Source organism: Lipophrys pholis, assembly GCF_963383615.2.
Source record: "Lipophrys pholis genome assembly, chromosome: 2".
NCBI classification, from domain to species: Eukaryota; Metazoa; Chordata; class Actinopteri; order Blenniiformes; family Blenniidae; genus Lipophrys; species Lipophrys pholis.
The window spans coordinates 28407020-28420110 of record NC_137636.1 but is presented as its reverse complement, the minus strand read 5'-3'; the positions used below and the strand labels follow the sequence as shown (position 1 = coordinate 28420110).

Sequence of the window (13091 nt, the reverse complement as noted above, 5' to 3'; positions counted from 1 at the left end):
GAGCTGCTAATGGCCTCACACCAAAAAAATCTGCTAAAGGATGGCTGATACATCAGTGGCTTTTCTCTCCCTGTGCTTTTGCCCACTTTAATGTTGCCTTTTCTCTCTATTAGACCCTCTGCTGTCTCTCACTCAGTCTCTTCCTTATTAACCCCCGTCCATCTCTATTTCTGCTGCTTTCTCGCTCTACTTTCTCTTCATTTAGGGCTTGCTGTCTCTCTCTCATTATTATCTCTCTTCTTTGTTTTCCCCATCCTCTGCCTGTCCTCATTCTCACCGGCTTATTTTCCCCCGTATTCCCCCCACTTTCTTTCGCCTTACTCCCTCCTGACCAGGCAACCAGTCATATGTTGGCGGGATTAATAGGCTGTGATAAAGGCGATAAGAGGCGAGATGGCATTACATTGCCTGTGCCCAGAGGGAGTCTGGCTTGCAGGCCAAGAGTAATATGTCTGGAACATGACCTCCATACTGAAGGAAGTACTAGTGATATGTAAGATCAAAGCAGATTTGGTGGATATCAACAATGCAGATAAACATATATAAAATGCACATACTCTACATAGTATCCATCTGCGTTCTTTCAAACAGGCTTTAAACTCAGAGGCTTGTCTTTAATGACGGTTCACAAAAATCCTCCCTCCCGGAGGACTAGGATGGGGTCTTGTGAGGATGCAGCCGGATCCGTGACGAGACGATGAGCCGTACGCTTGTTACTGCAGGACCCTGAACAGTCGATACACTCTGTTTTCTGTCCTTTTTGTCCTTTTCTTTTCATTCTATGCCTCACTGTTTTTTTCTCTGCCTGTTCTCTTTTTCTTTTTGGCCTCACGTGCAACAGGTTCATTTCCCTTCCTAATGGAGTTCTCCAAATTCTGGAGGTGACCAAGGAGGATGAGGGGGTCTACCGCTGTGCTGCATCCAATTCTGCCAGAAAAGACATCAGTCATGAAGCCCGGCTCACCGTCACCACAGGTGAGGTCCGCTGTTGTTGTTTGGACAGCCAGTAGCCGTCAGTACAATTTGAAAGCAATGATTTTAGGAGACGTTTCACACGTGTTCACACTGCATTTTGTTCATCATGCTGTGTTGTGTATGCGTGTGTTTTGTATTTTGTAGACTGATGGGTATTAGTACATTCTTTGCACTATAAAAAATAAAGAAATTATTCTAAAATGTGAATTTGCAAATACTTGCCATATTTCACATCTTCACATTATGGCCGTGCAGGCTGCATATGTATTCAGTGCCGCCATCCACTTCCATACAAAGTCACAAAACAATGATGGGACACGTCTCAAGGAGATCACAGAGAAACTTTTCACCTCCAGCAGATGAATTTGAAAACAGCCTTCTCGTGTCAAACTGCACCTCCATCATTGTGAAGGTCAGACATTAAAGTGAAGCATGTTTGAGTGGCACGGGCTTTAAACGCTATAATGGATTGCATTATACTGGATATGCATAAAGGGAGACAGCGAGGCTCTGTTCTGGTTGTGGGTGCTTTTTTACATTATGTGTTTTCCGAGTTGCTCCAGGATTGCAGTCAGCATAGCAGCAGGAAAATCAGCTCTACCTTGCATAAAGAAATGGTGACACACAGGCCACATACTTCACAAAGCACTTTTCAAAAGTCATGAAATTATTGGTTTAAGGGGTAATGGTAGAATGATGGTCATTTTAAACCTATTTGAACCAAGTATTTATTGACATATTTTGAATTACTAAGATTGTTTTATGTAATGAAAACAGGAATGCATCTTGTTTAAAGTTAGAGACATGACAGACAAGGGAACAGACTACCATTAATACTTTCAATGGAATTTCTTGCCATAATTATCATAAATCCTTGGAAAACATATGTAGCAGAAGCACTACATGCCTTAACCATAGTGATGGCCATATGTGATGTGGCTGCTGTCGGAACATATGATTGTGTCCAAGATGTTCGTGACTATTGTCTCATAGAATTAAATACATTGTGAATGGTTTGAAGCCTTAGTGCTTATTTTAATATATGTCTGATACTTTTCACTGTATCTTGTTCAAAGCACAGCACTGCTATTGTGTAAAATACTTTAACGTCATGCTGTGTATATGAATCACTTTACATTTCCTTGACTTGGCCTTCAGAATTAATTTCTTTCACTTTATACAAGAAACTTTTATTCTCACAGCTTACTGACTAGAGGGGTTTTGGCATTGGTTTATACTTTCAAATTAGTTTTCAACAAGAAGCTATGTGCTTTGTTTCTTTTCCTGTCGTTTTATGAAGGGTTTGACTTTTTTCCTGATTTTACTCACTAGCTTTATGTGGGACAAATTCCTTAATTTGCTGACCATTAGGTACTTTTTTTTACATTTTACTTTTCACAGAGTAGTGGGTTGAAGGGGTTAATAATTGATGATTATTAACTATGTGTATGTTGGTGATTTCCATCTGTCAGTAACTCCCCTGCATTTCTCCTTTAGTTCATTGAGTTAGGCTGACCCCACAACTAAGGCTGCATGTCAAAGCACACATTTCAGTGTCATTGGGATGTCAACATTTGCAAGACAGGAAATTATATTTCCATGCATGTATTCATGCCCTGCATGGTAAGATATATAGCTAATCAGATGGATCTCTACTGCGCTAGATTGTTCTGACAACTGCTTGTATTTCACTTCATTAGTTCGACATCACATCATATCTGGAAACAAGCCAGAAGTCAGAGGCACAAAAGCACAAAAATCAAGAAAAAAATGACTGAAAACAACAATGTCTACAAACTGGTCTGTTTGTGAAACACAGCTGGTGGGAAGATGAGTCTGTGATTAAAAAGAAAAGATAGAAACACAAACTCAGCCGAGTTGCATCTGGTATAATTTAGCTACAAGAAGAGAAGGAGCACTGTGGTTTGAAAGTATAAGTCCGATCTTCACACTTGACAACGTTATCACACAGTTTTTCCTAATATTGTACAACCCCACCCAAAACTCTTATCTTGACAAACCAAGTTTTGGAAACGAGGACACGATCCATTCATAGATCTATTTTCCACACCTGCTCTATTCAACTTGGAGTTGCAGAGCCAAACCCAGCTCACAGTCCATAAAGGCAGGACACAGTCAATGGCTGTACAGATACAAACACTCAAATGCCACATGTCTTTGAACTGCAGAAGGAAATCAGAGGACCTGAAGGAAACACTCAAGGATAACATGTAAAGTGTGCATATAAAAGCCTCTCGAGCCTGACATCAATGGAGGGGCTCTCCCACTATCTCGTTTTGTCCTTCACATGTTTCAAACAGTAGCCGTGTTAGAGAGCACACACCCTCCTCTCTGAAAGCACCATCCCAGGGTGATGTAAAATTCTTGCATTGGTGGGTGGTGAATCATTGAATGCCACTGTGAGATGTGAGTTCACTGTCAGGCTGCCGACATTAAAGCCGTGTCATATTTCGTGCCTCTGTCACTTGCAAGGTGGAGATCAGTCAACTTTAATTGGCTGCTCTATGGAAATCTGTGTGTCCTTTTTGAATCATGGGCTGTGTGTCTTTTAACTCAAAGACAAAAGGAAAGACAGGCAGAAGACAGATAGATGAGGCCAGAGCAAGTGAATCAAGGTCAAATCACATTTACACAAGATCCATCCTTGTAAATCCCTATTATTATTATTGTTATATTCATTTGTTGATTTTCTATTTAAACATCTAGTCAAGTGTTACTTTAGATTTGTCACTGTGTCTCCCCCCATACTTCTAATTGTATTTGCATGGTGAATGCGCCACATTAAAGTATCTTAATACCTTCCATCTTTCACACGCAGGGCTGCATCAATTCAATATTAACCAGGATATTATTTGCAACAGAGCTAATGCACGACTGTCATTGTTTAGTTAGGACTTCATCTCAAGTCATTACATGAAACAGATGTCAGATCTAATGCCATCACTTCACTCACTTTCAAATGAAGTACCTCAACACCCGCAGCAGAGCTTTGACAGCATGTTTCTGAGGTCACCAGTTCACATACTCAACTTGAGAGGATGTAGAAAATATAAAGACCTTCAACTGCAGAGCGCACAATTTTTCTACTTGTTACTACTTTCCTTTTCCTTGTTTATTAATATATTTATACTTGATGTTGCTCCCCCCACCCACCACATCCACACAAGACCCTGATGAAGATGAACCCTACTGCGTCATCCTCCCCAAGACAGACTGACCCACTTTAAGCCTTGTGCATAACTAAGATTTGCTGTATGTAATCACAATGATTAATTTATAATGTGTTTGCAGAATGCTCGGCCTCCACTCTGTGATCATTAGTATTATGATCTGCCAAGGGCTTTGCAGAATTGAAAGAAGAAATGGTCCGCTCTCACCAGCTGTACCTCAGGGACTGATTCTTCACTATATAAACAATATACTTTGAATAAGAGCCTTTGTCCCTGAAGCAGAGATGTATTCATCAGTTCACGAGCTGAGTGTCACAGGTATAATGGAACCTAAAAGTAGGTGGTGGCACTAAAGTTCAGTTATCAGCGAATTTACTTTGAAAACACAGGAGGCAGAGGTATCCAGAAAGGGGTTTTCCAAAGAGGGTTCCGAAAAACACAAGCAAGAGTCCAAGAACACAAAAAAACACAAGGAAAATGCAGGATGTCTTGATACAAACAAACGAAGACGATCGGGCAACAGACACATGAGGAAGGGGGGATTATATACACAGGGGAGGGGGACACACAGGTGAAACACACTTACACAATCAGACGCACAGAGGGAAAGCTGATGGGAAGGACAAGCTTGCAGCGCCGTGCACAAGACATGCGAGTAGCAAAATAAAACGTGAAGACACAAAACAGTTTAGAGACTTGGACTTTACAAAGACACAACAGGAAAACCGACTTGATGACATGTCTTTTGCAGATAAAAGCAGTGACTTCAATCCAAACCAAACTAGAAGGTGTCTTCGTCACTCAGAGACATCACCCACTTTCTCAGTCTGACCACCTTTTCTCTGTCACATGTGGTTTGTGGCTTCTTTTCCAGCTTTGTTCTGTATGTCTGTAGTTTGTGAGTAAAAGATCCTCTTTGATTTACACAGCTACCTGTGTTCTCAGTGTTTTCATTCTCGTTCCTAGTAAATGCCCTCGCCTCAAACTCTCCCTCATCAAGTTACATGTTATTTCCACAAAGAGCTTCTAATAAGAGCAAGTTAAGCCTCAGACAGATATTGGAAAAGCCACTCTAGTTGTTCTTTAGATGGTGAAGTTGTTATCATGTGAGTCATCAACAAACCCCTTGAATATGTCCTGAAAAGCTGTTGAAGGATCACTTTCTATCCCTCAACTAAACTGCAAATAGGATCCATTGTACAGATTGTAAAATACATGACATTTCTAATTTGACATGTGAGGTCTTCACAAAATGCAGGCTGCCGGTTTTCTATTTGGAGTATTTGTTTGAAAAACACTGTGGCAACACCCGATGGGAAAAATACTAAAAGAAGGCTTGTCAAAAATCTGTTGTTTTTTTTCCCCTTTGTCTGAACTGATAAAAAAAAAATTGACATTTTGTTGCACTCATTTGTGAATATTAAAGTTTTTGGATCGCTTCCAGCCCGTGGGCTCCACACTACCTTACCTCATGTCTGCTGGTCCATGAAACTAAATCATACTCTTCTTTTGTTGTCATTACAGGCTCCGCTGAAGCCCTGAACACAGTTGCGATTGTAGCACCGCCTCAGAATGCCACGGTCGTGCTTGGCCATCCCACCGTGATGGAGTGCATGGCACAAGGCCAGCCAAAACCACTGGTGTCATGGAGCAGACAAGGTAGCACTTGCACATGCACGCCCCCCCCGTCTGTCTCTCTCTCTCTCTCTCTCTCTCTCTCTCTGTCTCTGTCTCTCTCCCTCTCTCTCCGCCTTTTTGCTTTCCTGTTTTATTGCATCTGTCACACTTTCATCATCTGTGTCTTTGTCTCTGTCGGCCTCTCTTGCACCAAGAACAAACATCCACATGTCGAGATCAGATGCGCAGTACCTGCAGCTATGAAGTTATTTTGCTGATGGTAGTCGTGCCCTCCCAAATTATTTATTGTAAATTGAGTCACGCTTTAGAGAAGATCATTTGTCACACTGATTTCTTCACACCTCCACAGCTTTGACACGCACACACATGTGCACGCCCACGCACACTTGTGAGATCACAGTGGAAATGATGTCATGGGATTCCTTCCTGGAGCTTGAAACCTCTGCAATTTCTTTCTTTTTCTTTTTTGTCTTGTTTGATTTGTCAGCTTTGTGAGTCTGGTGCTGCATCCGAAATGATCCTTTCAGTCACTTTACATTCCTCTATAGAGAGAATTCTCTATGTCTTTAAAAGCTCCACTCCTCTATGCGCATAAGGTGAACTTCAAAGAACGAGCTCCTGCTTGTTTAAGAGTCTTGCCTCATCTACTTTCTTCCAAGTAGTTGTTTTGTGTGATTCGCCCGTAATGATTAACTTCCATAGAGAATCCACACTCCACAAAATGGCGGACAAACTAAATAGGGGTCTATATAGTGAATAGTGAATGATTTCACACACACAGCCCAGGAATTTGCCAATGCAGATGTCGCCATGAACCCAGATTGAAATGTCACAGAGCCACCTGTTGGTCAGTATGTGTGATTGCAGGTCGAATCCCGGGCTGTTGGAAGCTCCGCCACCCTCCTCTGCACTGTTTCTCAGGCAACTGAAAGCCTCAGAAATAAAGCCCACCCTTTCTTTTTTTTTTCTTTCATTCATCTATATGATGTGGGTCTGTTCTTTGTTGTTCTTTGTCTTTTGATCAGACGGAAAGCCCATTTCCACTGATGTGGTCGTCCTTGCAACAAACCTGGTGATTAGGGACACGAGACGTCACCATGCTGGCATCTATGTCTGCCGGGCCAACAAGCCCAAGACCAGAGAGTTTGTCACTGCTGCTGCTGAGCTGCATGTGCCTGGTGAGCACCATGCCATGTTCTGTAATGAGGATCACAGAGCGTAGCATATGATAGATTAATTACTTTTGAGAGTAGCTTCATTTAGATTTGTCTCCAGTTTCAACATAATTGAACGCAAAATAAATTAACTAAGTCGTGAAGGTTACTCCAACTCAGCTGCTGTCAGAAATAAGTACTTTTCAGCACGCTCACATGTTATAGGGTTTATGAAGCAGACTAGAAACGGTAACATAATTTGTTCATTTCTTGGGCTGTGATTTTTCTCTCCTTTGTTTCCGACCATGCCTCTACTGTGATTTTTAATGAAGGGAAATTGGCTTTTCCTCAAACCTGCATACAAATGATGAAGCATTCTGTCATTCTGACATTCATTGAGAAAGAGGTGAAGTACTGCAATAGAATAGAATAGAACAGAACTTTCTTTATATAGCACCTTTCACAGACGTGTGTCACAAGCTGCTTAACAGCACTAAAAAGAGAAGAAATAAAACAGAGATAAGGTCATTAAAGGTATAGAAGCAAGAAAAAACGTACATAGTTATACAAAAAAGTTAAATTGAGCAGCTACAGGTCGAAAGGCCTGACTGAATAAAAATGTTTTTAACTGCTTTATAAAGGAACCACAGGAGTCAAGACATCTCAGCTGAAGGGGAAGAGCATTCCACAGTTTTGGTGCAAGAGCTTCAAATGCACAATCACCACAGGTTTTGAGCTTGGTGTGTGGGACCGTAAGCAGCATTTGTTGGCCAGACCTGAGCGCTCTATTTGGGGCATATGGGTGAAGCAGGTTGGAGATATAAAACGGTGTTTGGCTGTGTAATGCTTTAAAAGTAAGCACTAGTATTTTAAAATGAACTTGGAAAATGATCGGGAGCCAGTGAAGAGAGGAAAGGACAGGGGTAATGTGGGCTCTCCGGGTTATTTCTGTTAAAAGATGAGCAGCTGCATTTTGGACGGTTTGAAGGCGGTTTAAAGATGACTGATTTAAACAGGTAAAAAGGGCATTACAGTAGTCTAAACAAGAAGAGATAAAAGCATGTAAATTCATCTCCAGCTCCACCTCAGCTTTCTGAAAAATATCAATTAATGCATCACATTTGATTAGCTCAGTAGCAATTATGACCGTGGTGAAAAGCAGCAAAAAGAGCACCGGCCCTCCAACAGGCTTCTCCGACCTCTGTTGGACGAGGTGGAGGAGGAGGAGGAGGAGGAGGAGGAGGAGGAGGAGGAGGATGAGAGTGAGAGAGGGTGTGAAAAATGAATAATTCAAACATCACACACAGTCTCTGAAAATGTTTTTCCCAAACATACACCTGCCAGTGTGGCATGGCACTGCTTCAAGTGTGGTTTTAATGATGGGCAGGATGAGCCGGTGGACCCAGTCACTTTTAATGAATACGATTTTGTGCACTTTAAAGACGAGTCACGCTTAGCAGGATGACAAAAGTAAAACACCTTTATAGAAAAGAAAAAAAAATGTAAATATGGCATTGAATTGTAAAATAGCAACCGTACTATAAAACTGAATGGCAGCATACAAAAAATATGATTTATTTTTTCTATTTAATCATATTTATACACAGAATCGTTTCAAGTCCACCAGTTTCTTGCTCCACAACTCAAAGCTTTGCTTTAAATTCCTCACAGCTCCTCCAGTAATTCTCCAGCCTCCAGAGACGGTGTCCCTCTCCCGGGGAAACACTGCCAGGTTTCTGTGCAACAGCTCGGGGGAACCAACCCCGGCGCTGCATTGGCTGAAGAATGGCCAGCCTATCAGGTCCTTCAGACGGGTGAAGACCCAGAGCCCCGGAGTCCTGCTCATTAACCAGCTGGCTCTGGAGGACGCCGGCTACTACCAGTGCATCGCAGATAACGGGCTTGGCACCGCCTGTGCCACGGCCAAGCTGACGGTCATTGTGAGAGAAGGTTTGCCCAGCCCGCCTCGCCACCTGTCTGCTGCCCCTCACTCCAGCACAACTGCCCTGCTCACCTGGGAGAAACCCGAGTACAACTCCGACCAGATAATTGGCTACTCCGTTCACTGCCAGCGTGCGGCAGGTGTGATTTCTTTCAGACGCCAGTGTGTGAACAATCGCATGTTTTCACAAAGGAATTCTCAATTCTTAATGTTTCTCCTCTCCAGGCTCCGATAATGTGGAGTATCAGTTCGCCATGAACAACGACACAACAGAGTATCTGGTCAAAGAGCTTCTCCCTCATACTGCCTACACATTCCACGTAGTGGCTTACTCTCCCATGGGTGCCAGCAGCCCGTCTCTGCCCGTCACTGTCGAGATGTTGGAGGATGGTAAGTATTTATAGCAATAACGTAGGTAACATAGAGCCAGCCTGGGATGCTTTACTGACTCACAGAGCAAACATTATTAGCTCGGCAGCCTTGTAACTCTTTAGGACTTTTAAGGGCTCATGAATCCTCACTATCAACGTTGTCATTTTAAAAGCAGTTTTCGTTTCTCACTGGAGACTTAAGAGGGCATTTCTGCCTCCAGCTGCTCTTTAAAACCTGGTTGACATTTTATATCCTATATTTATTCAAGAATCACCCCCTGAGTACTGCAGTGCTTATGTAATTCTTCAGGAAAGTTTCCCGGGCTGTGATTGAGCCGAAGACACTTGTCTATACATTCTATACTGTTACTGTCTAGTGACTGTGCCGATCTATAGGGTAGACCTTGAATCATCAGATAAATCACTAAGTGTTTTCATTCCTTCCTGCAGTGCCGAGCGCTCCTCCTCAGCTGTCTATAGCCAGCACGTCTCCCACAGACATCAGGCTGATGTGGCATCCATTGTCCTCTCAGCACAGTCGAGGAGCTGTTACCCGTTATCTCATTGAATACAGCGCTGTGGATCACGGTGGGTAACCCCTGCTGCCAATGAGAGCCTTTAAGTGACACACTTGAGTCGGACTCAGTTAATATTGGTGTCATGACAAAAGAAAGGCGTATGGAACAAATATCAGAAACATACTTGACTTTACTTGAACATGCGCCACTGTTCAGATGAATTCTTTGGGAAATAGCACTAACGTTGTTGTTCATGCCTGTTTTATCGCAACATTGCTTTCAATTATTCTTTCCATTGTGCAATATTTTCCACACTAAGAGGGTGCAATGAGCTTCCTGTCCTGTTAACCTGTCCCAGGGCTCTCAATTTTAACTGAAAGGATTTTTAAGACATTAAAGTCACTATAAAGATACCCCATTACATCGCAATTTTACAATAAACTGTTGAAATTTTGGTTTCAAATGTTTCAAAATCACACATTTCGCTCTTCGAGTTCAAAAAGTCTCCAAATAGGGTTTAATCCTCTTTTAGGATATCATCTAGCCTACATAAGTGAGCACATCTCTCCTATAATACAATAAAGTACACCAAACATAACTTAATGGACATTTTAAATGTATGTTTGAACTTGAATGCTTTCACTTGCTGCAGTTCCCAGTGTACAGTGCTACACAATTTTGCTTTTATTGAAGGCATCAGTCAGATGCTGTAACTGGGAATAGGACAGGCTTTGCAAAGGCAAACGCGCCAAACACTTTGTTGTTTAAGTCAAAAAAAAGAACAGGTCTCAATATTTAGGTCCATTGGACCATCATAGAACTAGAATCAGCTTTCCATCCAGACATTGTGATGTCTTATCCTAATCATGGTGGCGAGGTGCGAGACAAAAAAAAAAACCCACATAGAGACAGACAATCACAAACACTCAAATTTACACGTACTGGCACTCTTTAGTCACCAATTAACCAGACTCAAGCCCACAAAAAGTGTTTACCACTATAAAACCGTGAACCTCTTTATTAGAACTATATGTTCTTATATATTATGGCATTCCATTTAGTTTATTGAAAAAAATATAAAGAGCTGCCCAAGTTACTAAATATGGTCACTTGCCTGAAACTTTGTTTCACTACATTTTGTAAGGCAGAGGATCTAAAACTGGTGTGAAAGTGTTAAGTTGGTGATACAATAAAAAAAAGTTACTTACAGAGCACAATAACGTATTCCGATTACTTCCGTCTCCGTAGTGCAGCAAGATATAAAGTTCATTTTCAACAGGGCCTCAGTTTGTTCCTGAGAGGCAGAAACATCTCCATGAGTTACTGCACAAACAGCACATTTGCAATCCAAATTGTGTGCTGATACATCAATTTCCAGGAAACATATAGCTTTGCATTTTCCCTGCAACAGCACTCAGAGCGTCGGGAAGATTAGACGCTCGATTAGTAGATATGTGCAGACGTGTGGGCTGTGTGTGTGTTCCTGCAGTGGACACTGTGTTCTCAGTGGAGGTCGGTGGGAACGAGACCCAGTTCACGCTGAAAGAGCTGCAGCCCAACCAGGCTTACAGACTGAGGATAGCGGCGGGGACGGTGATTGGCTTTGGGGTTCCGTCTGAGTGGGCCCGGCACCACACGTTAGCCCACTACGACCACAGCGAGCACACCATGGGTAAGAAAGACTCCTCACTGAGGTCACTTTCCATTTGTTTCAGACTCTTCTTTTTTTTTTTTTTTAATCCACTGCTCCACTCAGATGTGTTGTTTTTCTCTATAAGTGGCACTTAATCATATAGCAGGAGTATGGCTAAGAGGCAAAATGTTTGAATGTTCAGGTACTATGTGCCCTGTTGTTTACACCCTTAAAAAGCAAACAATAAAAAAGAACAGTCTTGACAACATTTTACCAACCTTTGTTCATTCTGCCACTCAAAAATTTACCAAATAACAAGATTTTGTATTGATTTGATGTAGCATAAGTTTTCTCAATCCTCCAGAAAACACAAACATGTCAGCTTGCAACGATCATAGAATCGATTTTATTGTGATCACCACCGCCAGGCTTTTAACGCACAACTCGAAGAACTGATAGTGTCACATCTGTCCTTCCCATCTGTTATTTTAAGATTTCCTCACTTGCTTTTAACGGTCAAGTCCTTACTTCTTTGCAAATTATTAGTAACTTCTAATTCTTTAACAGCCTGTTTGCTACCTAATATCCTGCAGTAGTTTAATTTTGTGGAAATCAGTGGTTTTTCATATATCTGGCATTGTAGTGCACATTTGTTCAGTGTTTTATTTTGCGTTTTTTTGTTAATTGTGAAGCATTTTGTTGCCATTATTTTGTGAAACATCACAATACAATACACTTATTTCTTAGCATTATCCCTGTTTTACTGACTGTCTTCAGTGTTGTCTGCTGTGCAAATGATGCAGAATATTTGGCTCCACAGCTGCTCTGCACTGACAATGATCTGCAGCACACATCTACATGATGAGCGTTGGTAGTTTCCTTCTAGTTTGTTTCCCAATAAAGTGTTATGGCTTCATTTTAAAAGTAGACCACAGTAATTGTAATATCCTTGCAGACATTGCACCACACCCGTTTGTACATTGTTCTAAAAATACATCTAACTCGTGGATTTTTAAGATGTGTTATAAAAGTGTGAACTTCCAACATTTACTACAATACAATACAATACTGTTGATGTAAAAAGCCTACAGTATGTCAATGGAAAATGTCACTGAAGCCTAATTTGTCCACCTGAAATTCAGTGCCGCTGCTCCCCCAATGTGTGGGAGATATTCTAATTTAAAGACTTGTGCTTAAAAATGAAGGAAGGAAATAAAACTATATACTTGTTTTGTCACTTTCAACATATCCCGTGGAACCCAATTGGGTTTCAAAGAATAATGTGGATCTCTTCTGCTTCACAATCTTTTTCAGTAATCTTCGCTCCCACTGAGCTCAAAGTTAGAGCCAGAGAGAACACGCTCAATGTGACATGGCAGCCTTCACCCAATCACACACTGGTCTCTGGGTACAAGCTGTCCTGTCGAGAGGTGGAGGCTGATGATTCAGCCAACAGACAAAGGGCAGCACAGACCCACACCATCCGGCTCCGTAAGAAGGCCAGATATCACCTGCTCACAGGCCTTGGTAAGTTGTTGATCAAAGACCCTTCAGATGTAACTTTCAAATCCTTTTAATGTCACACTAATCTAAAATAAGCAACGTTATAAATAAAAGACACATCCCCATAACCTCAGAACCTTTTTGATATTGTTTCAATCAAAGCCAA

At 41.7% G+C, this 13091-nt stretch overlaps 1 protein-coding gene across 2 annotated transcripts in view; it reads left to right on the top strand.

Annotated features, from left to right (window-relative positions):
* Positions 1 to 13091, top strand: part of igdcc4 (immunoglobulin superfamily, DCC subclass, member 4) — a 51850-nt gene that overhangs the window by 30324 nt on the left and 8435 nt on the right. For both annotated transcript variants that reach the window (XM_080458542.1, XM_080458541.1), the window contains exons 4-11: positions 842 to 975; positions 5691 to 5825; positions 6830 to 6982; positions 8630 to 9040; positions 9126 to 9290; positions 9722 to 9859; positions 11279 to 11461; positions 12737 to 12949. In XM_080458542.1, the coding sequence (XP_080314668.1) occupies positions 842 to 975; positions 5691 to 5825; positions 6830 to 6982; positions 8630 to 9040; positions 9126 to 9290; positions 9722 to 9859; positions 11279 to 11461; positions 12737 to 12949 (1532 nt within the window). The remainder of the gene's footprint in view (positions 1 to 841; positions 976 to 5690; positions 5826 to 6829; positions 6983 to 8629; positions 9041 to 9125; positions 9291 to 9721; positions 9860 to 11278; positions 11462 to 12736; positions 12950 to 13091) is intronic.